The sequence below is a fragment of the Chionomys nivalis genome, chromosome X (genome assembly GCF_950005125.1).
Source record: "Chionomys nivalis chromosome X, mChiNiv1.1, whole genome shotgun sequence".
Classification (NCBI taxonomy): Eukaryota; Metazoa; Chordata; class Mammalia; order Rodentia; family Cricetidae; genus Chionomys; species Chionomys nivalis.
This window is the reverse complement of record NC_080112.1, coordinates 33,535,473-33,562,991: the sequence shown is the minus strand read 5'-3', so window position 1 is coordinate 33,562,991 and position 27,519 is coordinate 33,535,473. Positions and strand designations below refer to the sequence as shown.

The 27,519-nt window shown below is 37.1% G+C and overlaps 1 protein-coding gene across 1 annotated transcript in view; it reads right to left on the bottom strand.

Annotated features, from left to right (window-relative positions):
* Positions 1-27,022, bottom strand: part of Maoa (monoamine oxidase A) — a 67,726-nt gene extending 40,704 nt beyond the window's left edge. The window contains exons 1-3 of the mRNA XM_057759982.1: positions 26,773-27,022; positions 10,275-10,369; positions 3,658-3,795 (exon numbers count right to left, since the gene is read on the bottom strand). Of these exons, the coding sequence (XP_057615965.1) occupies positions 3,658-3,795; positions 10,275-10,369; positions 26,773-26,845 (306 nt within the window). The 5' untranslated portion in view covers positions 26,846-27,022. The remainder of the gene's footprint in view (positions 1-3,657; positions 3,796-10,274; positions 10,370-26,772) is intronic.
* Positions 27,023-27,519: the final 497 nt, after the last annotated feature.

Here is a 27,519-nt window from a genome sequence, read left to right as displayed (position 1 = left end):
GACCATACTTACACTGTAAGTGGGGCTTAATAGGTCATCCTAGTAGGATCATGGCAGAAACAGTGCTTAAAGCTATGTCGACTATGAAGCTCAAGAGGCTTTAGAGGAGAAGAATAACATGATCCAGGCTAGAAACCATTCTTGTGATATTTTGGTAAAGAATGGAACAGCTTTTTGCTCTTGTCCTAAGAATTTGTTTGAGGCTAAATTAAAATGCAATGGACTAATTTCTTCGGCAGAGGAGATTTCAATGCAGCATATTGACTCTGCTGCTTTGTTATTAGTAATCACTCTTAGGCAAGTCTACAATGAAAGAGAGCAACTGGGGCAAAAAGATAGCTTAAAATTTAATGTTGGAGCCAAGGCTTTTGCAGAAAGAGATGAGAAAGGCCTGATATGCATTGGGATAAAGGAAGGGTTGCCCTCATTATAAGACCCCATCAAACTAAGATTCCAACTTGTGAAAATAAAAGGCCTATGGAATTTTCTGCTCCTAAAAATCAACACCAAATCAAAGTTTCTACAAATGTGACTCAAGGATGTTGGGTTCACCCCAAGCTGGTAGTCAAGCTTAGCAGTGTTGTCCACATGGTTCTGGTTTTAGAATCATAAAGAGTACACGAATAAAAGGTTGAGGAATCTTCCTCCATGGTTAAGGAGAGTTGCTGAGGCCAAGAGTGGGGCAGGAGAGTCTCTACAAGGAGGACCTGAGAAGACTTGTAATGATGTAAAAGTGAAACTCAGATTTTGTTGGAAACTCCATGTTAGAAATTCCAGAGTCATGGGATATCTTTAAAGAAGAACTGCATGGACCAGGAGAGCCATCATTGGGAACCTTCATCTAGCGATGGATGGAGATAGAGACAGAGACCCACACTGGAGCACCGGACTGAGCTCCCAAGGTCCTAATGAGGAGCAGAAGGAGGGAGAACATGTACAACGAAGTCAGGACCATGAGGGGTGCACCCACCCACTGAGACAGTCGGACCGATCTATTGGGAGCTCACCAAGGCCAGTTGGACTGTGACTGAAAAAGCATGGGATAAAACCGGACTCTCTGAACATGGCGGACAATGAGAGCTGACAAGAGGCCAAGGACAATGGCACGGGGTGTTGATCCTACTTCAGGTTCTGGCTTTGTGGGAGCCTAGACAGTTTGGATGTTCAACTTCCTAGATCTGGATGGAGGGGGGAGGACCTTGGACTTTCCACAGGGCAGGGAACCCTGACTGCTCCTGGGGCTGGAGAGGGAGGAGAAGAGGAGTGGGGGGGAGGGGGAGAGGGGCAGGAGGAGGGGGAGGAAAATGGGAGGCAGGGAGGAGGCGGAAAATTTTTTTTTTCAATAAAAAAAAAAGAAGAACTGCATGCATGGAGTGAAACTACCTTGAGAGAGAGAGAGAGAGAGAGAGAGAGAGAGAGAGAGAGAGAGAGAGAGAGGGAGAAAGAGCGAGAGAGCACTTATATTTGTGGGTATCAAGGCTGGGAAGATGGAGCTATCTAAGCTCTTTGACATCAGACATGAAACTACAGGCAGTTTGCCCTGTCAGGTTTCAATCTTTCTTTGGTCCAGTATTTCTTTGTTTGCCCTGATTCATCCCTTCTTGAATGGTAAAATATATTCCTTGGCATTGTATTTTGTCAGTATGTAATTTGCTTTTTGATTTTACAGGTGGTGACAATTAAAAGATTGCTTATAGTCTCATAAATTACTTTGGAGAATGGTTCCATAAGATCATATGTTTGAATATTTGGTCCTCAGTTGGTAGAACTATTTGGGAAGGATTAGGAGGTATGACTTTGTTGGAAGACATATGTCACTTGTGAAGAGTTTTGAGATTTCAAGACTGCCATTCTCAGTATGCTCACTCCTTTTCCCTGTCTCTTTCTCCTGCTTGCAGACTCAGATATAACCTCTCAGCTGTTCCTGCCACCGTTTCTTTGTTCCTCTATCAAATATTCTAGCTCCCTGAAACCATAAGCCCAATTAAATGCTTTCTTTCATAATTGACCTTGCTCATGGTGTTTTGTTATAGCAACACAAAAGTAACTAAGATAGGATCCAAAACCTGAGAATTTAAAAACTGTTACAAGAAAAAGTAGAGGAAACACTTCAAGTTTAGGCATATTTAGGGATTTTCTAAATAGGATTCCAGTTATTCAGAAAGTAATGTCAACACTGACAAATGAAACCTCAAGAAATTAAAAAACTTCTGCTAGGCCTATATAGATCCAAGCCAGATGGTGCATGTGCTGAGAGGGGGCAGTAGACACAAGCCCCCATCCCTAATTAAGAAGCTACTTCTAATTAGCAACCACTTGCAAAGGATAAATTAGTTTGTTCCAATGGACTCTCACTGGGTCTATAAACCACACTTAAGGGTAAGCTCCATGTCCAGCAATGGTATTTGTAGATTTTTTTTTGTCTCATGCTGCTTCTTTGGGCATTTGTCTTACTGGTCTTTTGCTTGTATATTACAGTTTTTGATTTTTATGTTGTTATGTTTTATGCATGTGTATTTCTTATGCTTTTTTGTTTTTTAAATTCTAGTTTGTTTATTTTATTTATTTGTTTTCTAAAGAGAGAGAGAGAACGTGTGCAGTTGGATGGAAGTGGAGGTTATGAGAGCTAGGAGGAAATAAGGGAGGAGAAACCATAATCAGAATATCCTGAACATGAAAAAAAATATTTTCAGTGAAAGAAAAGCTTCTGCCTATCTGACAGACAGAGAATTAATATCTGGAATTTATTTAAAAAATACAAAAAATCTAAACAATAACAAATCAAAGAATTTAGCCAATAAATTGACTAATGATATGTACAGATAAGTTTTTGAAAGATGAAATACAATAACCATTAGAGATGAAAACTACATTGAGATTTCATCTTACTATAGTGAGAATGGTCATCATTAAAAAAACAAATAACAACCAATCATGAGAAGGATATGGGCAAAAAGAAACACCTACACACCACTCTGGTAAAAATGTAAACTATTCTAGTTGCTACGGAAATCAGTATGGGGGTCTCTGAAAAAAACTAATATTAGATCTACCATATGGCCCAAATCTACCATTCCTAGGTATTTACCCAAAAGACTCCTTATCAAAATATCACAGAGCTACTTAAACATAAATATTTATTGCAGCATTATTCATAATAGCTAAATTATGGAACCAACCTAGGTGTCACAGGAATTGATAAAGAAAATGTAGATATAAATGATGGAATTTTTCAGTTATACAAAACAATAAAATTATGCTGGAAATTTTAAGCATCTAAAGCCAATTATATTAAACAAATTAAGACAACCTTAGAAAGGGAAATATTATGTTTTATCTTATTTGTAGTTCCTAGATTTTTATACAGATACAAAAAAATTATGAAAGTAGAAGCAAAACTACGTAGGGGAATAAAGGAAGCTAATGGGAGGGGGAAGAAAAGAAGGTGGAAGAATAGGAGAAGGAACATACTCAACATGCAATATATGCTTATATGACAATATACTTATATAATATGCAACATATCATGCAAAGTGAAAATACACAATGAAAGAATTTAAAAATTAACTTTAAAGGGAGAAAAATAGTCACAAATAAACACTCTTTCTCAAATAAAATGTTCTTGAATTGGTCATATGAATAAAAAGTCAGGCTTACCTTGACATATTGAACTAGACGCTCATTGACATTCACTTTATAAGTCTCTATGCCTAGCTCTTTAGACAAGCGTAAAATTCTGTTCTGGGTTGGTCCCACATAGGCTCCGCCAACATCTACCCATTTAACATGCTCATTCTGCAGAAAGAGGAAAAGTGATGTTACTTAAACTTTGTAATCAAGAAATCTTTTTGTCATGAAAGATTTTGTTTATTGGCTAACTTAATTGTGATTTGCATGTCCTTTATAATGTACACCTGAAACTCAAAACCTTTTTCCCTTCTACTCAAAAACTGGATAACACTGTCTGACAATTCAATAGGCATGTCCATTTGTAGAGCTATTGGTGAGGCTGATTCAGCAATACAACACATAAAAAAAAAAAACCTAGTACATCTTGCTGATCTAGATCCTTTGCAAATCACTTAGCTTATTACATGTACTTTTCTCTAGGGTTATTGCTTTAGGAGTCTTCCAGGTATTTAATAATCCTAATTGCCTGATTTCTGCTAGATGAAATCTTAAATCAGCCCACATTCATGGACTTTTGCTGATATTCTAAAACATTTCTAGGGAAAAATGGATCATGGCAAAAGTATATTTAAAAGTATAAAAATATTCATATAACTATTTAATTATTTACAAATATGTACTCTTTCATACACTAAAACTATTTTATTTTCCCTCTTAAATGCAGCTCTCTACTTTTCCAGCTTATTAATGCATTTGATTTAATCAACGAATTGAATATTGGCAACACACAACTCCTTTGTGCATTTTTAATAAGTTTTCAGGTATACTTGTCTTCTATTGTTTCCATCAGTTATTATGTGTACATATTGCCTTTTATCATTACTTAACTGATTATTTTTTGTTGTGTAGTAATCACTGTACTTAAAAACCTTATAGACATAAGTAAACTTCTGAGAGTTATTTTTCTCAAAAAAGATTTATAAGATACTAATAATACAAGATAACTGTTTCTTTTCAGTATCTGCGATTTGAAGCTAGGAGGAAATGCACATGTAGCCTAGTCTTCTTGCAGTTCACCCTTAATTCTAAGATGCAGGCCAACCTGAAAAGAGGGGTTGAAAACCCCTCCTCATACACATATTTCCCCAGGATGGAAGAAAATGAACAAGGAAGAAAGTCAATTAGGGAGTCCTTCTGAGGGCACTGGAAAGACATTGGCTTTTTATACAAGTGAGAAGGTGAGCCTTTGGAAGGCTTAAGTCGTGCTAAGGTCTAACCCTTAGATTTGAAGAACTTACTTTCACTGCTGTGATAAAATAGATAATACAAACAAAAGTAAAAACAGGGAAATCAGAAAACTAAAGCAGTAACGTGACCTAGAGGTTATAGTGGCTCCACCCATAATATAGCAGTGACAATCATAGCAAACAGTGAATTCCAGATGTATTTTGAAGACAAAGGCAAAATAATTTCACACAGAATGAACATTGGTCTGGAAGTGCTAAACAAGAACCCAAGTATTGATAAGTTGCTGTGTAGGAATGAATCTTGATTTTGCAGTTGTTGGCAAGGGAATCTAGGACATTTAACAAAGTAGAAAATTATTCTACCAGTGAGCAATTCATCAGCAGCTCTCCAAAGTGAATATTTTATGTTCCTCAACAAGAATGTACTCTAGGCATGGGGTTATACCTCAGTGATTCAGTTCTAGTCCAGTTATGTTCGGGGTTTCATGCCCAGTACACACACACACACACACACACACACACACACACACACACACACATATCAGTTTGGATGATCAATTTTAAGATGTCTGTTCAACATATATATCTACTAATTTCTAACTTCCCTGACAGGTCAATACAATGAATTCTAGTTAACATTTTACTTATTTCAATAATATAGAGGAGTCACTCAAGGTTTCCATTCTGCTTTAGCAGTAGTAGTGAAGGGTTATTTCAATTTCTTTAATCTGGATATCATAATCTTCATGTTTTCTTTCACTAACTATGTCTCCTGAAGCTTCTTTAGTTTCCAACATCTTCTTAAGAATAAATCAGGCCGGGCAGTGGTGGCGCACGCCTTTAATCCTAGCACTCGGGAGGCAGAGGCAGGCGAATCTCTGGGAGTTCGAGGCCAGCCTGGTCTACAAGAGCTAGTTCCGGGACAGGCTCCAAAACCACAGAGAAACCCTGTCTTGAAAAACCAAAAAAAAAAAAAAAAAAGAATAAATCAGTGCACCAATAAATTTCTATTGCTTTAACACGGACAACAAGGAGACTCTTGAGAATTTCCAAATATATCTTTAGAATACTGACACTCTCTTTAAAGCATATAATCCTAAATGAAGCAGGAAAAAGAGTGAGTCATTTCATAAAAGGTTTCCTTAAAAATCAGAAATACTCAGATGAGGTACCTTGAGTTCTGCAGGAAGACTCTAAGAAGTGTAATGTGGTGCTCTGTCATGCTGTGCTTATTCTTTCTTATTTAGAATATGTTACTCAGCCTAAGAGGCCACAAACATGGAAATCTATTAGGGGACAAATATGTTGACCTTGTGGTGGCCTTGCAGGCATTCCAAACTTTATGAATTTGATTCTGTAGAATTATAGATGGTTTAATAATGAAAAATTGTTAAGTTCTGAACTTGTAGAAAAAAAATCCATCAGAAGAAGTCAGGTGAGAATATCACATTTGGAATTTTGGTTTTTTAAGCTCCAAATAGTATATATGACTTCTTCTTCCACAATTATCCTGATTGTTTTTTTTAAAAAATATTTATTTATTTATTATGTATACAATATTCTGTCTGTGTGTGTTTGCAGACCAGAAGAGGGCAGCAAACCTCATTACAGATGGTTGTGAGCCACCATGTGGTTGCTGGGAATTGAACTCATGACCTTTGGAAGAGCAGGCAATGCTCTTAACCACTGAGCCATCTCTCCAGGCCCCTGATTGATTGTTGTTTAATGTTTTCTATTAATACCATTCTGACCCTTCGTTTACCTTCCTTATCTCTCTCTAGGCATTTGAAATATAAATGCTAAGTGTTCATTTCTAAGTATTTCTAAGATTTATTTCTCATATACCAAAGAGTACAGGCTGAATAGACGCTGATAATTCCTGTCTGCTGCTGACATATATAAATAGAGCAAAATGGCCAAGTAGCTCAAGCTAATAACATAGATTGGGATAAGCATGTTGGAATTTCATTTCCTTTACATGACTTGCTCTTAACTGAAAATCTGCATCATGACTGATGTTCTTTTTAATAAGCAAAAGATTTAAATTATAAGAAAAGTAGGACTAAGGGATAACTTAATGTGTATCTCTAAAACGAAAGACTATTTTTCAAAAATGACAAAATCACATCTACTAAGTGAATATAAGCAAAATATTCAACTTGTCTTTTTCACTACCATACAATGCCTTCAATTTCAATGTAAAGATGGGCTGGTTGTGGGGGTACACACCTATGATTCTATCATTCTAAAGGCTGGGGCAGTAGGATCTCAAGTTGAAAGTCAGTCTGATTACACAGAAAGAACCAATCTCAAAAATTTAAAATGAAGAGCCAGACACTGTGGTTCATGCTTTTAATCCCCGCCTTGGGAGATAGAGGCAGGTAAGTCTCTGCTAGTTTCTGGTCAGCTTGGTCTACATATGAGTTCCAGGAAAGCCAGAGTAAGACCCTGTCTCAAAAACAAACAGAAAATTTAAATAAATGTATACAGGAGCTTCTTGAAAGACATATATCTTATCACTCAGCTGAGAAGACTTGCATGTGAAAATGATATTAGGACTTATCAAAGTTAGAGTTGGGTAGGTATAGTGAAGAGATTCTAGTCTCCTTATTCATTTTGTTCATTTTTAATGTATACAAAAGTTTTGCCTACATGTATGTGTGTGCACGATGGGTATGCCTCCTGCCCACAGAAGTCATAAGAGGACTTTAGACCTGGAACTGGATTTATAAATGGCTATTAACCATGACATAGGAGCTTGGAATCAAACCCAGGTCCTCTGCAAGAGCAACAAATGCTCTTAACCAAAACTTGCAGCAGACTATAACTAAGGAAAAACTCAGAAATACTCCAAATAAATTTAATGTCGATTGATTTACATTAAAGTAAAGGAATTGAGCATATTTTATACTGCAGAGAAGCATATCTGCAACCCCTCTCCCTTGGAAACTCATTAAAAAGCAAATGGAAGCTGGGTGGTGGTGTCGCACGCCTTTAATCCCAGCACTGGGGAGGCAGAAGCAGGTGGATCTCTGTGAGTTCGAGGTCAACCTGGTCTACGAGAACTAGTTCTAGAACAAGTCCCAAAGCTACAGAGAAACCCTGTTTTAAAAAAATTAAAAAGGGAAAAAAAGCAAATGGAGATTCAGAAGTCCTGAGAACTTACTCACAAATTTCCAGATGATGCCTGAGCAAAATAGAAACAGGCCTCATGGGTCTAGTGAAGTAGATGCACATAATAGAAAGAATGCATGACATGGTATGACTGGAAGAGTTACTATATTATCCTAGTTGAGATGCCATTACTCAGCTATTGCAGCAGTATTCCAAATCTCCTTTTTATGCCGGTTTCTTCTCCACTGCCTGGCAATGTTAAATATTTGCTTTCCCTACAGTGGAGATAGCTGCTCTGCCTAATGAGACAAATGTCTGCCTGGAGTTTACTGGTAAAAGTTCTGTTTGTCTCGGCCAAGGATAGTGCTGCTCTTTCATTCTATTTTCTTTTTGTTTGTTTGTTTTGTTTTTGTTTTTTAAACAAGACACCACTATGTAGCACAGGCTGGTCTCATTACCTTCTTGCCTAGGCCTCTCAAGTGCTTACTACTGTGAGTCACAAGGCCCAGGGATTCTTGCTCCCTTGAGAGAAGACTTGCTTAGAGCCACAGTACTCACTTTGTTACCAAAATATAACAAGCCAACATGCAAAGAACGGTAGAAGAAAGGGTAGGAAAAACCTGAAACCTTAATGACAAAGCTAAACTCCTGTACTGTCCTGGAATATCTACTAGTAAATGTCTGTGAAATAATTTAATGTTTTCACTGCCTAAGCCACTGTTACTATATCATAGGCCATTCTGTTATTAGCCTAACAGAAACATCTACCTAGGCAGGCATTCTCTTCTTCTAGCCTTTTTTTAAAAACAATATTTTTTTTTACACTACTAGTACTCAGTCATTACCATTCTATTTGTGTATTCTACCAAAGGAGATCATTAATGAATTTCTAACTACCATAAACAAAGAAATGTTTCTACCTTTATCCTATATCATTTGGCACTGTTGAGCATTCCTTCCTCTTCCCTCCAGTGACAGGCTAGCATAGCAGTGTTTCAGGCTGGCCTTCCTTCTTAGCTTCTATGGCTTTTCTCTAGCTCCTTCTCCCTCTGTCTCCTGTCTCATTACATGCCCTACAAACTTCCATCTTTCACCTTATTTCCTTATATCTTCTCCAAATGTACTTTTTCATGAGCACCCATAGATTCAGTTATTTGTAAACACAGTAATATTAAACAATAGTTAGCTCACAATTTCCCAGAATACTAATGTAGTCAATATATAAAAGGCAGTGATAGAACAAGAACTGTGCTTCTTTTATGTAGCCAGACTTAGGCTGAGCAAAGAGGCCAAAGCAAAAAGTACAGAAGATATGTTACATTTACTTCTACACTTCTTTATACTTTATATTTGTTGAATAAACAAGGAACCTACATTGTGTGTGTGTGTGTGTGTGTGTGTGTGTGTTTATTTGGGCTACAAAATTACTTTTAGTACAGCCAAACTACTACATTACCTCAAGTACTATATACTCAATTTGACTCTCTTAATATAGAGATTATAACACTGTAATAAAGTTATTTGTTCACATTTGTTGTTTTATTAGAATGTGAGTGACTGAAGTCAGAGGCCATCACTGTCTAGTAAGCACTTATTGAAAAATGATCATAGTACTATATGTCTATAATCCCAGCACTTGGAACACTGAGGTATGAGTGATGGAGGAAGGTCATAGGTTAAAAAATAAAGAAACTGCTTGGCCCTCATAGGTTAGAACATAGGTGGGTGGAGAAAACAGAACAGAATGCTGGGAGGAAGAGGAAGTGAGCTCAGACTCGATAGCTCTCCTCTCTGGGGCAGATGCGATGAAGCTCCGACCCAGGATGGACGTAGGCTAGAATCTTCCTGGTAAGCGCACCTTGGGGTGCTACACACATTATTAGAAATGGGCTAGTCCAGGTGCGAGAATTAGTCGAGAAGAGGCAAGATATAATGGGCCAAGCAGTGTTTAAAAGAATACAGTTTGTGTGTTGTTATTTCGGGGCATAAGCTAGCCAAGCTACCAGGAGCTGGGGCGGCAGGAACACAGCCCGCAGCTCCCACTACATATGAGAATGAATTTGAGGGCAGCCAGAACTATATAATGGGTTTAAGGCCAGCCTTAGATACTGAGAAAAATACTGTCTCAAAAATAAATAAAGAAAGAAAAGAACATTTACTTGATGAAATAGTTTAGACTTGGTGGGCAAATGGCTTAACTGTGTGATCTTATTCAGTGCTATGACTTCAAGTGGCCCTATTTATACTTTTAAGTGACATGCTATAATTATTGAAATCACTTACCCTCACAGTATATGTTCTTCCTCCAACTCTATCACGAGCTTCCAAAACCAAGACATTAATTTTATATTCAGACAAGAGTTTGGCAGCAGCCAATCCTAAAGGCAAAATAAAAGAGACAAAGCATTAACATCTAAATGCCAGACATTCCAGACTTGATCAGATCTATCCAGAAAATGAGTAAAGGACAGTACATTTAATCTGTTGATTTTGCTATTATTATAAGAAACTTTGACCAAATGACTAGCTTATTCATCTTGTATTTAAGGTTAGCTATTGGAAAAAAAGAGCAATATTTTTGAAAGTGTATCTTGTTTTCTAGACTAGTCAAATCACACTTAGAGAATCCTCTGATCCCTCTTCCAGAAATTTGGACTGTATAAACAGATATAGGACTCAGTGATTCAGTGGAAGAACATTTGCCTACCATGCCTCATACCCAGAGTTCCATCTTTAGCACTAAAAATTTTAATTAAATAAACAGAAGATGGTGTTTTTCTGTAAAACTTTCATACCTGCAGCAGCACTCAGATGTCTAGACTTTTCTCAATTTAAATTTTACCACCAGTTCCTATTACTTATATCTATATTACATAGTTCCTAAATATTGTTTCCCTCCGTAGATTCTAAGATTCTTAGAGTTAGGAGTTGTACTTAATTTCATTCATTAGCCCAAAGCTGATGAACAGGTTCTCATCTATAAATAAAGGCTTTTATAAAAGATATATTTCAAATCCAATATTGTAGCAGTGGAGAAGTTAAGACAGTGTTATAAATTACTATTTTATCAAAGACACATGATATCAGTATGTATGATCATTTATGATTATCGTAATCTAATCACCTAGCTCAGCAAGGGTTTCCCAGCTTTCTCCCCGTATAAAATTACACCATCACTCTCCTTTTTATACTGTACTCTTTGGAAGGACTGCTATGCATACTCTGCATTTGAACAAATGGAAGTTATGGTCTACCACTTTGAAGGTACTGTATTTATATAAATTGTTGAGAATTCTTCAACAATACAAATTGTTTCTTTTTCTTGTTTATTTTTTCAGTCATTATTATGAACTCATATTTGTTTAGACTCCAGCATATAATCTAATACTGTATTATTTATTGCTTAAATTATTCAAATTATTCACCTGGGAATTCTTTGGTTCTTGTGTTTCTTTTGCATACCTCTATTAGTTGTGTTTGTATATGTGTATGAACTTCCTTACTTTATGGTGCCACAGGTGCCCCAGGCTCACAGTATCTTCCCTGCCTGTCCAAACCTTATAATCACCCATTTCTATAGTGAGCCTTGATCCCTTTTGGGGGGAAGGAATAAAATTAGAAACCAAAATGTGGTGTTTTTATGATTACTGGAGTGCTATTGCTTGCAGGAACTCTTAATTCTCAGCATAAGGCTATACTTATTTGTATATACATATTTTTCAGCCTGCATACATTATATTTCAAATACTACCATAGTACCTGTTTATCTTTGAAACATCTGTTAAAATGAAATAAATCATACTGTAGAGGTAAATATAAGGGAGAAAGGCTAACTAGAATGTTAGAGAAAAATGAGTAACAGTAGAGGTGACGGTAGTAAAATAATATCAAGATATATACATATATATATGTATAAATATATACACATATACATAAAAGTGGCTGAAGAAATGTGTTATTTAGAGTGATTATAAACCAATTAATTTGATAAATTTTAATGGTATATGTTCCAAAGCCAGGAATAACTGCAAAATAGTATTTTATTAGCATTTATTAGTAATAGCATTGATGCTATCACTAGCACTACTATCCTGGATTTGTCAGGGGTGTAATGTGCTATAAGACATGGGAGTAAAAGCTTGTTATCATTGAGAAGTACAATTTTTGGTGTGTGAATAAAGAATGATGAGAATAAGAAAATTTTCCTGTGGCCCTAAATATTAATCTGAATAGTTGGTCTTGGAATTTAAATAGAATGCTATTTAGGAAAATCAACTAGTGTTAGCCATCCCTATCCAAATATAATCAACTATATACTGAGTGGTTTTTTTTTTTTAGAGATTGTGTCTGTCTGGTTTACCTAACATGGTGGTGCACGCATATAATACCAGCAAGTGGATGTAAAGGCAAGAGGATCAGGACTTCAAGAGCATCTATTCACAACTATATTATGCGTTTGAGGCCAGCCCAGGTTACACGTTATGACTGTTATGCCAAACATTTTTTCATGATGCAGAATAAATTAATGTTAATGTTTCAGTTTTTATGTTGTTTGGGATGACAATGACGAATAAAGAATTTTCATGACAAACAAAAGGTTAGAAAACACAGAAGAGTGCTTTTCTTAATGCTAGCAGGTAAAGCATAGACAATCTTTGCAGTCTAGAAAGACGTTTTCTTTATAAGACAGGGTCTTGCTGGGCGGTGGTGGCGCATGCCTTTAATCCCATCACTCGGAAGGCAGAGGCAGGCAGATCTCTATGAGGTTGAGGCCAGCTTGGGATACAAGAGCTAGTTCCAGGACAGGCTCCAAAGCTACAGAGAAACACTGTCTTGAAAAAAAAAAAGGACAGGGTCTTGCTATGCAGTTCAGGCTGGCATTGAACTGTCAGCAATACTCCTGCCTCAGGCTCCTGAGTGTTGTGATTACAAGTATGCAGCACCATGCTCAGCTTCAGTGAAGCTTTCCTAATGTAACAACTATAGTTGTCAATTTGGAGGGAAAACAAAAGAGGATACCTACTATAAATACAAGTCTCTGAGATTATACTCCTTAACCATGCATTCTACTCTCTCCCCAGTCGCTACAAAACTCAATGATCACTTGTAGAAATAACAGATCTCAACTGAGCATGGTGGAACATGCCTGTAATTCCTTCATGCAGAAGGCTCATGCAGGAAGATATAAATTTTGAGGCCCATCTGGCTGTGTAGCAAGACTATGTATGTCAAAGAAAGAATTAAATAATGGGAAGAAGGGAAAGAAAAGAGAAGGGGAAAGGGAAGGATTAAAATTAATATTTAAAATAAGTAGTCAGGAGAAAAGGAATTATGAAGAAATAGCAAGGATCCTATTTTCAAAGTATGCTGTGAAATGTGTGTACTATAAGCAATGAGGCTAGTGTGCTCGGATAGCAAATAATGAGGAGCAAATCAAACAGAAACAAGATATGAGTCCCAAGCAAGTCTTAAACATGAGATTCGTTTTTCTTCAGCCTTAAGAGTGCTGGGATTATAAACCCATGCAACTATGCCAGCTCAATGAAAACTTGTTGCTTCCCTAGAGTAGAGCACCTGCTATGTTGCAGGTGTCCAAATGCTTGCTGCAGTCAGTGGGAAAACTATATGCTAAGAAAACAAAACCACATTCATATGGCTGAGGTATCTTGTTTGTTTGTTTTACTGTTTGGTTGGTTGGTTGGTTGGTTTGGTTTTGTTTGGTTTAGGGTTTTTTGCTTTTTGCTTTTTCTCATCTCAGATAAGGCCTTCCTATATAGCCTTGACTAATTTGCCAGCTTCTGTCTTTGCTGGGATTAAAGATGTGCACCACTATACCCTGCAACAGGGTAGGTTTTACTGGTACTTAGAGTTGAACATGTTATACATGCTAGCTATGTCTTATACATGTTAGCTAGGCCAGCAAAGGATCACTGAGTTGTCTCTGACCCTTATATTACCTTTATCTCAAGTAACCAAAAAAGTTTAATGAGTATAGTTATCAGGCCAATGTGTGTGTGTGTGTGTGTGTGTGTGTGTGTGTGTGTGTGCCCAATGGAATCAGAATATTCTAAGTACTAATAGCCGGTTTTTCTGATTTTTAAGCACGTATTGCTGACAGACAAGAACAAAGTATCTCAGTATGCACACAAGCTGGTTACTGATACATACAAATATTCTTGTTTGTCTGTCTACCTATCTGTCTATCTGGATTTTGTGCTGACTGGCAGATAAATAATTCTGTGTTTTTAAAAAGGCCAAATTTTACAATCCTTTCAATTTCACTAAGCTAAAAACATAGTACAGTCTTAAGTGATAAATAGAATTAATCTAACAGTTAACTTCAATTTGCCCTTAATTCAACAGACTGGTTGTCTAGACAATCTCAACTTATTTGATTATTGCTCAGCATTTATCTTCACTTTAGATAAATAAATCTCACCTAAGTTGGGAAATGTAATTACTTCTTAATTCGTTATTTGTCTAAGTCTTTCGTTGAAATTTAAAGTACACTAAAAATGTTCCAGAAAGATATTCTCGAATTCTGAACAAAGAGAAAGTCTAAATTTAAAGCATAAGTTTTATGAACACTAATCCTCAGATAAGACACTCCAAGGAAGAGCATTAATTTTCATAAAAGTTGAGATACTTATACTTCTCCCTTTGGGATAAATTTCCAGAGAACACTATTTATATTCAAAACCCTGAGCAGTCCTGCAGCAAAATAATAATAATAATAATAATAATAATAATAATAATAAAAATACTCATTAAATTCAGCATCTCTCCACACTCTGTTATTCTTTTTTAAAAGACTGTGCATCAAAATACAGTTAGGAAAAGCTGGTTTAATCACTTTCAAAATTGTTCAAATAGTTACAGTAATAAACTCCCATAAGCAGGGTCCTAGTTAAATAACATCATAACATCTATAACATAAGTTAAGTATGGGAACAAAGCTTTGATATAGTCATGGCTTATCCTCTAACACCTCACAAGATTATTCTATAATTACAAGTGGTATTTCCAACTTTTCATATTGATCATCACCCCAGAATGTGCACAGTTAATTTCTTACTATTTTGTGATGTGGTCCCTGACTAACAGAATTCCTATATAACTGCACACTTGGATTCAGGGACAATAAAAAAGTATAATCAAACACAGTTTATATTAAAGTTTCTAGTCAACATTCTCAAAGCCGGAAAACAGAGAACAAATCCTTACAAATTTTACTGAAGGCACATAGTGAACACTTTATTGACAAATACTGAATGAATGGATGGATAAATAAATGGATGAATGAATGATAGAATGAACAAATGAATGAATTGAGCATACAATAAAAAGGGTTTTAATGTAAGCCACAGCTCACAGTTAACTCATTTAATTTGGAAACGATCTATTCAAATGTCATTTTCATTATCGTTCATAACTTATCTAAAGTATAGAACACTTCCATCAAGTATTACTTCCTCCATAAAATAATTCCCCTACAATTTCCTGCAGGCAGAATTAGTTGCTCCTGACACTGTGAACCAATCTTAAGCATATGCTGAATATCCCTCATCTTGTAATACTTTAGACCCTAAGTTGTTTAGATTTCAGATTATTTGTTTAGACTTTATTTGTGTGTGGGGGGGTCTTGTCCCCAATTCGATAGATAGATAGATAGATAGATAGATAGATAGATAGATAGATAGATAGATAGATAGTATTGTATAGAGGCTGAGTGAGGCAGGAGGATTGCTGCAATTCAATGCCAGCCTGAGCTGCATAGCAAGAACCTGTCTTAAGGAAAGAAAATGTCTTTCTAGACTGCAAAGATTATCTGTGCTTTACCTGCTACCATTAAAAAAGAACTCTTCTATGTTTTTCTGATTGTCATGAAAAAAATATATATGTATATATATGCAGGGGGGAGGATTGGGGGAGAGACCCAAATCTAAATACTGCATTCACTTATTTTAAACATACACCTTCTATGCATAGGCTTAAAGTAGCTTTATGCAATATTTCTCATGTGTTTTCTGACTATAACCTGCCACATGATGTAAGACGCAGAATTTTCCACATGTAGCATCATGTGAGCACTCAAAAACTTTCAGATTTTTTATCTTCAAGTTAGGGATACTCAGCAAGTATCAGCAGCACTTCATATTCATAGATATAAATTCTGCTACACAGAGGGGTCTTATGTCTTACATTAGCTACTGTATAGAGAAATGAGCTAGCAGATAAACTAGAGAGCACCCTCTGATCAAACTTGTTTCTTTCATGTAAGTCAAAATTTTATCTAATGCTTTCGAAGGCCATTGATCTTTATAATCTATAATAAATACAAAATAAACAATAAATGCATATTTAGTATCAATGGCTTCACTCCAAAATATAAGATCTTTAAATATTAGTCTTTCAAACTGTCTAAAAGTAATCTTATTGGCTGGGGATATGGCTCAATTGGTAGAGTGCTTATATATGATGCATAAAGCCAAGATCAAGTTTGATCCCCGGAATCATAAAAACTGGTTTGGAACCTATAGTCCCAGCACTTTAAATGTGGATACAGGGAAATCAGAAGTTCAAAGTCATCCTCAGCTACATAATGATTTTGAAGCCAGTTTGAATACATGAGACACTGTCTCAATAAAAGAGAAAAAAGAAATGAACAGAACAAAAGAAAAATTACATTCATTAGTTTTAGTATGAATGTTAGGACTATTCCATCATAGTCTATTTACTACTAACTTTCTTATGTTAGTAAACTTATCTTTTGTTTGCTTGTTCACTTATTTGTTTGAGACAAATTTTTATATAACTCAGTCTGGTTTTGAACTTGATATGTAGCCAAAGATCTTTATTTACTGATCCTCCTCCTGCCTCTACCTAAATGTTGAGATTAAAAGCATGCATCCAGTTGAATTTTCTTACAATTCTTATGTTTTACCACTTCTGTGAAATCTCAGAATCAGTTCAAATTACACTGTAGGCACAAGGACAATGAAAAGGTTTCAAGAACATACAATGTTAACCCAGGATAAAAAGGAAAAAGTCTATTTATAAAAATATGACCATCTTTAAAATGAAAAATTCAAATAGCTTTTAACAGATTTTCTTTTTTTTAATATTTATTTATTATGTATACAATATTCTGTCTGTGTGTATGCCTGCTGGCCAGAAGAGGACACCAGACCTCATTACAGATGGTTGTGAGCCACCATGTGGTTGCTGGGAATTGAACTCAGGACCTTTGGAAGAGCAGGCAATGCTCTTAACCTCTGAGCCATCTCTCCAGCCCCAACAGATTTTCAAAGGGATATTTGTGTGGTGATTTCTTCTCCCTCCACCCTCCCTCTCCCACTTCTCTCCCGTCCCTCTACCATGTGTGTGGGTAGGGGCCTGTGGTACATTAACAGGTGGAAACCAGAAATTGACTTTAATCTTCCTCTACCATTTCACCAACATATTTTAACAAGCAGTGTCTGTCACTGAACCTGGAGCTTGCCTTTTAGTTAGACTATCTGACAAGTAAGTCCCCAAAATATGTTTCCACAGCTCCAGTCCAAATCAGCTTACCCCACTACCAGTGTTTGACTTATAAAAATGCACCACCATACTGAATTTTTCTGTGGTTATATACGTTCTAAACTCAGATCCTCATGATTGTAGAGAAAACATTTTACCCACTGCATCACTTCCCTAGCATCTTCTTTTGGTTTATGAACCAGTCTCACTCAGTAGCTCAGACTTGTTGAAGGAGGGCTGCTTGTTTGTTTGCCGGCAAAAACTGTACTCATTAAATCATTGCTTGGCCCATTACCTCTAGCTTCTTATTGGCTAACTCCTCCATCTTAATTTAACCCATTCTTATTAATCTGTGTATTGCCATATGGATGTGGCTTACCGGCTAAAGTTCCAGCATCTGTCTCAGGTGGAGCTACGTGACTGCTCCCTGACTCTGCCTCCTTTCTCTCAGCATTCAGTTTAGTTTTCCCAGCCACATAAGTTCTGTCCTATCAACAGGCCAAGGCAGTTTCTTTATTTACCAATGGGATTCACACCATACAGAGGGAAATCCCATATCACAGGTTGATCTGGAACTCACTATTTAGTCCAGGCTGACTCCAACTTGAAATAATTATCTTGCCTCAACTTTCTAAGAGCTAGAATTAAAAATTTAAGCTACCATACCCGATTTTCAAGGGCATATTTGGTCCAAAAAGCTAAGAATAACTGATAACAACTGTTTAATCTCTACTCAGCATCCCAAATTATTATTTTAAAGTATATAGAGGTGAGTAGGCTGGAGAGAGGGATCGGAGGTTAAGAGAAGAACTGGGTTCAGTTCCCAGCACCTCCATGGTGATTCAAAACCATCTATAACTCCAGTTCCAAGCGAATCTCATGCTACTTTCTGACCTTCTCAAGCATCAGACACACACACAGTTCACATACATAAATGCAGACAAAAACACTCATACACATAAAATAAATATATCTAAAATGTACAAAAAGGAATAAATAAAAGTATATATAGGCTAGCTAGATGGCTCAGTTTATAAAGGCAGCTGTTGCACAAGCCTGGTGATCTGTTCTCAATTCCCGGAACCCACATAAAGGAGAAAATAAAGGTGAAAGGAGAGAACAGCACCTGTCTGCTGTAGCACTTGCACATCTATTATCATGCATGCATGCATGCATACACACATACATACATACACACACACACCATATAGACAATAATAATAGACATTTAAAGGCAAATATGTTTGTCACATGAGAGTTTCCAAACCTAATAGGATACCCCACATTTTTCAATGTAGCTGCCCATGAGCAACAGCAGTATAATACAGTCACATCTGTAAATTACTTTCAGGTAGCAGATACTAACTAGGTTTTAGTTCATCAATCAATGCTCAAGGTAAGTAAACACAGTTACTACAGATCCATGGATAAGCCTTCACAGCAAACTAGGGAGATAGGGAATAGAAAAGGGATGTCATGAATGTAAGGATCAAAGGTTTAGATGAGTCACTGAGACTTCTGGGATATTTGAAAATTCACTTGCCTTTTTTGGGCTTCCATTTTGGCCCTTTTGAAATATTATGAGCAGTAACTAAGACCCTCAGACATGGTTAATATGTAACTATCAAAGTGTTGTGCCCAGATTACACCCCCAGAGAGAGACCACCAGAGAGGCCCAGACTGTAATAAGCAAGGTTTAATCAGCATAATACAAGCATGTTTGGAACTCATCTCCATCCCTGTTAAAAAGAGGTAGAGAGGAGTTGTATCTCCTCTGTGGGGTAAGCTTTTAAAGGCATAACTACAAAGAGAATCTTTGAAGCTGCTTTGCCACGGGTACAAAGACTTTTGCTCCCTCCCATTCTGCTAAATCAGCTTTTTCCTTGTTTTTAGAGCAAGGCCACTGTTCCGGAGTTAGGCCATCTTTATCAGCCTGTACCAGGTGCCTGGCTGGACTGAGTTAAGTGACTTTGTGTTCAGAATCTCCTGGGTGGGAGAGGGGAAGGCCACTATCTTCCTGGGAAAACATTCTGCTAGGAAATTTCTTCTCGACCCTTTGAGAATAAGGGGTGAGGGTTCCACAAAAGTTAATCACCTTGTTTAACCTCTTATTAACACTTTACCCTGGTCAATCAAATACTGTTATTAAGTGGAGCTTTGTTTACTTTGGAATACCAACTGGAAAAGTGCTTTTAAACAAAGACTCAGAAGCCATGGGTAAATGTGAACACATATCTGTGAAGAGTCCTGGGTGCTAATTTAAACTACTATATTGTGTTAGTATAAAAGATAAAACAAACCAATTCCAGAATAAAGCATGGAAGAAAATAGTGCTAAGGAATGATGCAAAAGTAAACCCAAGGATGAAAACCTTTATGAAGCTGGTTAATTACCAACAAAAGAAAATACTGAAATATTAGATGATATATCACATAGCCAACCTCTTTTCTTTCCTTGAGATAGGATCTCATGTATCCCATGATGGCCTAAAACATACTATGTGCTGAATATGACCCTAAACTTCTAAATCTTCTGCTTCCACCTCCTGAGTGGAATTACAGGTGCATTAACACCATGTTAGGTTAAGGCAGTGTTGGAGACCAAACCCAGGCTTTGTGCATGTTGGCAACAACTCTATCAACTGAGCTACATCCCTTGCCCACCTCCTTTTTTTCAGTGCTGGGAACTGAATTTACAGCTTTGCCTGTACTAGGCATGTGTGTACTCTACCACTGAGCTATACTCCTATTTAATCTTACCACTAAATAACAAAACAACAATTAAAAGACTTTAAATTTCCCTAATTCACAATGCTATCTGACAATATAATAAAGACAGTGCTACCTAAAGGAAAACAAAAAGTACTGTTTAAAATTACATATTTGTCACAATCAAGAGGAAAAACAGCCTAAACACTCAACTTGTCTCAAATGCTCACAATGTTTAGAAAAATTTTATAAAGTTTTAATCTTAAAAAAATATTAAAAAACACTTATTATGAAAAACATGTATCTCAAATGTGTATACACATTCACAAGGCAAATACTTAAATCACAGGGTTGAATACTTTTGCAAGTTCCAGTATGTGAAAGAAAGCTATAATACATTCTCACAATTGCTGGCTACTGCTGAATCCAAATACTGCAAATTTTTCATGTTAAAAGATCTCTGCACCACAACTGCACAGATTATGGGGTACAATTTCATCAATAATGCATTATAACATTCCTTTTCTCCATACTTGGTCTCTGTGGTAAATGTAATTATATTATACTTAGATTTATTCTTAAAAAACATTCATCACATTAGCTGAGAGTTATATAAAAGTCAAATCATTTAGCACTGATTAAATGTTAAAACTGCTCACTCAATGTCAGATTCATCCAAACGTTCATTTGACTATTTTTTAAAAATTGATTTTTAATCAGAATTCAAATAAATTTAACTCTTGTATTATTGTTCAAAAACAACAAAAATAGCTTACACAATAGAATGAAAGTATACTGGCAGACTTTTAATGAAAAAAAAAAAACAAATGAAAAGAAATAGCCTAAAAGGCACACAATTCTCATGCCCAGTGAACCTCAGAGTATCCAATAAGCAAGCTATCAAAAACCAGTGCCCTCTTTTAAAATGGAAGCTTTTTAAAAATCACTGCAAAACCACCAGCATGTGCCACCATGTTCTGGGTTAAAATGTTTAAAATGTTCCTTATAGAAATGATTTTTACAGGTGATGTATGTCAGAAAGGGGGAACTCGATGCATTAGTCATTCTTCTCGCAAAATGATTTTTCTGTCTTTGATCATGAGAAAATTCAATCCCTGCTAATTTAATAAAGTATCAGGTTCTGGTACTCTCAATTGTGGTAGAGCTTGGCTTAAAGATAAAAATGTATACAGTGAGAGCTCTTTCTACATGATACTTAGTATTTACTTGAAAACAAACAAAAAAACATTTTATTCAACAAGAACCATCCAGCATTATGACTAAGATATTTTCATTAAGTACATGCTAACTCTTCACAGTTCAGAAGCACAAAACTCACAGTGAATGCTCCAAGTAGCTCCCAGGATCACATTCCTAGAAGTACAAAGGAAAACTATTCCATCCCCACACCCCAACCCCAGTATTTCTGTCATGCATTTAAATTAAGTACTACTTGTATCTGGCATATACATTCATGACTCGGCACCAATGCTCCTCTGGTGTCTACTATTTGGGATGTCTTTTTAAATTGTCTTATCCCTATCTATTATGATAAATCATACTTCATTCTCAAGGTCCCAGTACTTTGTTCATATTCTTAACATTAATATTTATCTCACTGTATTCATGTTGATTATTTGCCTACTACTTCTTGTAAGAAGACAAGGGCACATTTCTGGCAGGGATACTAGTTATCTTTATATCCTTCCATCCTTGTGATCTAGCTACTGCTCAGCATATAGTAGAAGCTCTAAAATGTCTGAATAAATTCAGGCCAGAGCTCCTGAGTTGCTTAGAGGAATAGAGTACTCCCCTTCCCTACTTAAATTCAGAGCTATAGTTAGATAATCACTAAGGAGATGCTATCGGGAGGATTACAATTGTAGGTGATTGAGCTAGGTTACCTTTTAAAAACCCTCTGACCCAAACTTCTAAGATTCCAAAAGTCCTATGAAGAATAAATATATTGTCCTAAGAGGGTAGCCTTTTTCTGTTTCTTATTTCACTCTCTAAAAAAATCATTTCAAAAATTATTGGATAAGGACAAATATCATTTTTGTCATTTATTCCATCTGTGACAATTACGACAAAGAACTAGCATCTAGAGTCTGAGAATGATACATTGTTCTTGAAAATAAAACTGAGAACTAAGAGTCAGAAAATAAATATATCTTGTTAAACATAGATTAAAATCTCTTTAAGAAAAGAGAAAAATCGATGAGAGCCAGGGTGATTATCCAGGTATTGCAGAACATATAGGATGAACTGTTAGAAGCACTTCTTATGCTAAGATGAAAACACAGAAGACAAATGGACAAAATATACAGACTAGCACTAAGACAGAAAGCACTGTGATTAAACCTCACATCCATATTGAGGAAAAGTGGGTAACACTATTTGTTCAACAAAGTGAAGCCAGATAATTGACAATGTGGATTAGGTCTTGAAACACTTGTAATATGAGACCACTGAAGAACTTGAGTGGAAAGGTGAAAAAGAAGTGCTTAAAGTAAATCAATCAAGCTTGGGAGAATTCTGCATGCAGGATGGAAGTGAAGAGAGTTATTGTTGTAAACCACAGCCACTGGAAATAGTCACGGAAGCTTCAGGAGTCGAGAGTGCCCTGGAAATGGGGGCTTGAACACGGGAACTGAGGAAGCAGAAAATGAGTCAGTCCAGCTCAAAGGACCTGAAAAGGGAATACAAAAGGCCTGAGGATGTAAGTAGGTTGTAGATGTATATGCATAGCATACATGAAGCCTGGTGTTTAATGTCTAGCACATCAAAAAATTAGTAGGGAAGATAGAAGATAAAAGAAAAGGACATGATGGAGATGTAGCTCATTTGGCAGTGTTCACCTAGCATGCACGAAGCCCTGCTAATGCATGAAAACAAAATAGGGTGTGGTGGCGCAAGCTAGTAATCCTAGTACTCAGGAAGCAGAGACAAGAGGATCGAAAGGTCAGATCATCCTAGGCTACAAGGTGACTTCAAATTCAGCCTGGACTATGTAAGAACCTGTCTCAGAAATAAACGAATTAAATAAAACAGAGAAAAAGGATGTAATAAAAATGATGGAAAAGACAGATTCCAAGAAAAGAGTCAAGGAACTGAGGAACCTGCAGTATATAAGTGTAAAATATCCATAAAAAGATAAATTATGGCATATGAGTTTAGAGAAAGATTCCACTTAAATACTTGAGAACTTTCTATACATAAGGGAACACTGGAGTATAGAACAAGAAGCACAGCAGAGCCTCAAGGTGATTTTAAAAGAAAATGGAAAACATATGATCAATGGATGATAAAACTTCAGTATTCAATAGTATCACAGAAAACACGGAAGTTCTTTCAAAAGGAATGGGTTATAGATTATGAATTATAAGCAGGGCTGTTTCCGTTTACAAGTACTAACACAGGATAAAAGCATTAATTAGATGGGTGGACAGAAAATAGGGTATTATGGTTGTTGGAAATGTTCTGTCTTATGTTTCTAATGACAAAATGGAAATACTATTCTTTGTACAAAGATAAGCTTTCTACACTTGAATCAATTACTAGTAACACCATTTAAAATATGTCCTCTTCTAGAAGCTACTCATTAGCCTAACATGACAAATGTTAATTATTGGTCATAGATTATAGTTGCATAGGTAGCATGATTAGAGTATATAAATTCTAACAAGGAAGTTTTAAGGAATATTCCAAAGTGTTTAAAACTGGCACACAGCTGTTCATCTTTGAGAAACCCAGACCCATGCTTTGAAGTGTATCTTAACTTCCTTCCAGATTGCCACTGTCCTTTAACCCTTGATCTTAAAATCTATATTAATAATATTACTGTAAAAAAATCTTCCAACTCAGCTTCAATAAATACATAAATTTGATACAGGAGCTGGGAGGAGTGGCCTTACCTAATTCTAGCTCTCGCGAGATAGAAACAATAGGATCAGGAGATCATAGTAGCCTCTACTACAGACAAATGTGAAATGTGAGGCCAGCCTGGACTATACTGGACCTGTGTCAAACAAACAAACTAGGACTGCGTCGTGGGATTCACATCATTGGATATGGCAAGCCTAAATAAAGAGACGTGGAGTACACAATAATGTTCATGTTCGTGAAACATTCGGCCTGTATCTAATACCTGAGTCAGATAAGCACCCACATCTAGGTTAGCAATAAATCATTTTGGATGACAACACACAGAAAGGAATATTTTAGTCAGTTTGGCTCCTAAAATCTCTCAGATATGACTGGTAGAAATGACACTTTTTTCCCAATGTTGCTGGTGAACTGAAAGTTGGTGTCTGGAATAAGCACATTGAGCAAACAAAAAATGTCTCTTTGACCCTCCCAAAGAAATGATCTAGTTAATAATTCCCAAGAATAGGGTCAACTTTTTATGGGGTTTTATGTAATTTGGATGTTCTCTTTAAGAAATAAGAAATCAATACACCTGGCATGGTAGCATACAAGTGTAATCCCAGCACTTAGAGGGGGAAGCAGGAGGATTAGAAGCTCAAAGTCATTCTAGATGCACAGGGATTTCAAGTCCAGCCTATGGCACACGAGATCCTGTCTTAATACTGTACCACCACAAAACAAAAGAAGAAAGCAAAATTGTAACACGACTTAGTATGAAGCTGGTAATTCATTTAGAATGAGATCAGAAAGGATCCCAGTGTAAGGTTCATCAGCTATATTCAAAATACACATCTGTTGATGACTAAATATTAGGAGTCAAGTGAGAAAGACCAAGCAATTAGACAAAAGAAAAACAAAAGACAGGGCTCAGGATATAGCTCACTTGATAGAGTGCTTTCCTACCAGGCATAAAGCCCTGGGGTTAATCCCCAATACTACATAAAGCAGACATGTTATCCCACATCTGCAATCTGAGCACTTGGTAGTCATATGTTAGAAAATCAGAAGTCCAAGTTCATAGATGGCTACATATTAAATTGGATGCCATCGTGAGATACATGAGACACTGTCTCATAAAAAATTTAAAAAGTCAGGCTGGAGAGATAGTTCAGCTGCTAACGGCTACACTCAAAAACAAACATCAAAAAAATTTAAAAAGACAATGCTGTCTTTAAGGACCACTGGAGATAAACCAAGAAATGAAGAAGAATAAAATCCCAGCAAAACAGCAAATTGTGGTATGGTGTTAACCAATTTATATTACATATTATCATATTTATATTTCAGTGATAAACAACCACATTGCCTCTATGGTACTTGCTCAGAAGGACCAGGTTTTTGGTAACACCAATCCACTAACCTGTAGGCACTCAACAAGTGTTTCTTGAAAGAAGAAACGAAAGAAGGAAAGAATTATAAGTCCTCCTTTTTCTAACTCTTCACCAGGATCTGCTTCCCTCTGATGCTTCAGTACAAATGCTTCCACTGGCTAGGACTACCAAAGAAGCAGTTCATACCAAGCTGGTGATTAAGATAGTTTTCCCAGAACAGGATGAGTCCAAAGCTACCTGCATCTAAAATTAATATATAAACACATCCCTGGTCTACTCAAAGGGGGCATACATTAAAATGGATAATTTGGAGTCACCCTATTAACTCCCTCTCTAGTCTATCTCCCTCTTTCTAAGTGCAGATGAGGGAAAGGGGACATTTCAGTTTGGGCTTCTACACAGAGCCAAATCATAATCCCTAAAATTTTCCAAAATGACAATATAAGTGGCAATTTAATATACAAATATTGAAGCGTTCTTCAGGAAAATAGAAAAAAGGTTCATGTACTCCTTACTTGATAAGCCATCTAAGCCAGGACAAGGTGCAGGGTACTCCCTAACCCACCCTCAGCTCTTGCTTTATGAAGAGATTCCCTTTAGGCAACAAATACCCCACAGTTTTATTGAAGTTCTAAAAAAAAAAAAAAGACCATCAGAAGTAGGAAAAAACAAAGGAGTAGGTAGCTCCTTTAAAAAAAAAATTACCTATTCCTAAAGGATTCTGTCTCATTTTTTACCTATTCAAATCTTCTAAGCAATGGTGTTTTGGAGAAGAGCAGAACTGAACTAATTCTACTATGACCGACTTCAACAGTCTCTGATATTCTATTCAGAGAAAAGGATGTGAAATGAGGGAGCCCAAGCAACCACCTCAAGAATTGCAAGAGATGGTCTTAAATGGAAGAAAATAGGTCTGCAGCTTCCCAGGGAGGAGATTAGACCTCAGGCAGAGTTACTGAAACTCTCAAACCACAGATTCTTGGTTTTGTAAAATAGTAAATGTGTTGCCCACTCACAAGACTGTTGAGAGAAGAGGAAACTCATGTAACGTGCACAGCAAGAACTAATTAATCATTAGTATTTAGTAGTAACAGTCAAATTATTTTGCCTCCCTCCACCAGTGCATACCACCAGGAAAAGGACCAACTCCTGCTCCCATCTGGCAGGATCTGGGGCCCTGTCTTTAGAAACACTCTCACAAGCAGGAGAAAGATCCTGCCAAACACAACAAGAACATTGCAAGTACCTGGTCAGCCAGGTCCCCTTAAGCTACTGTTAAAGACACAAACTGACCTGAGATGCCGCCTCCAATCACGACTACGTCGAACATGTGGCCTGCGTTGTTAGACTTCTCCAGACTCGTCATGGTTTGAGTGAGATTCTCCGAAGACTTGCGTTTAAAAGAGGGGACCGCCCAGGGTGGAACAGACCCTTGTACGGCCCCTAGCCTAGTGTCTGGGGGCGGAGCCGATCTTTCTACCCGTACCCAGGGGGAGCCCGGCCCTGAGGGCGGAGCAGGCCCTTGTGCAACGACAAGGGGAGCGCTCAGGGGCGGAGCTGATCCTAGCTGAGATACCCAGGGAGAGCCCCACACACAGGGCACCGATGGCCCTAGAAAAGGCACTGGAGGAGGAGGTCCCTGCATCGAGCCTTGGGGGTTATACAGTGGGGGAGGCGGGGACCTAAGTAGTGAGCTTTGTACTGGCAGCTGGGAAGGGAAACTGGGTGCAGAAGGTGATGGTGTGGATAACCAAGAAGAAACGGACAGAGAGTGCATGGAGGAGTCTTCTGCCGACACCAGTGGGATATTTTCTGGAGTGTCGGGTAGTTGTAAGGAAATCAGGGACGTGTTACTTTCTTCGGGAAGTTCTAGTGGTAATCCCCAGTTGTAGCTAGACAGTGAAGGTGGAGTGGGCTCCTCTACCGACCCTCGGAGAGTGCTGAACACTGAGACATGGGTAGACCCAAGTTCTGACTCTAGAGAAGTGCTAGGTCTAGAAAGCACCGAAGACACTTGCCCAAAAGTCACCGAGGACCTTT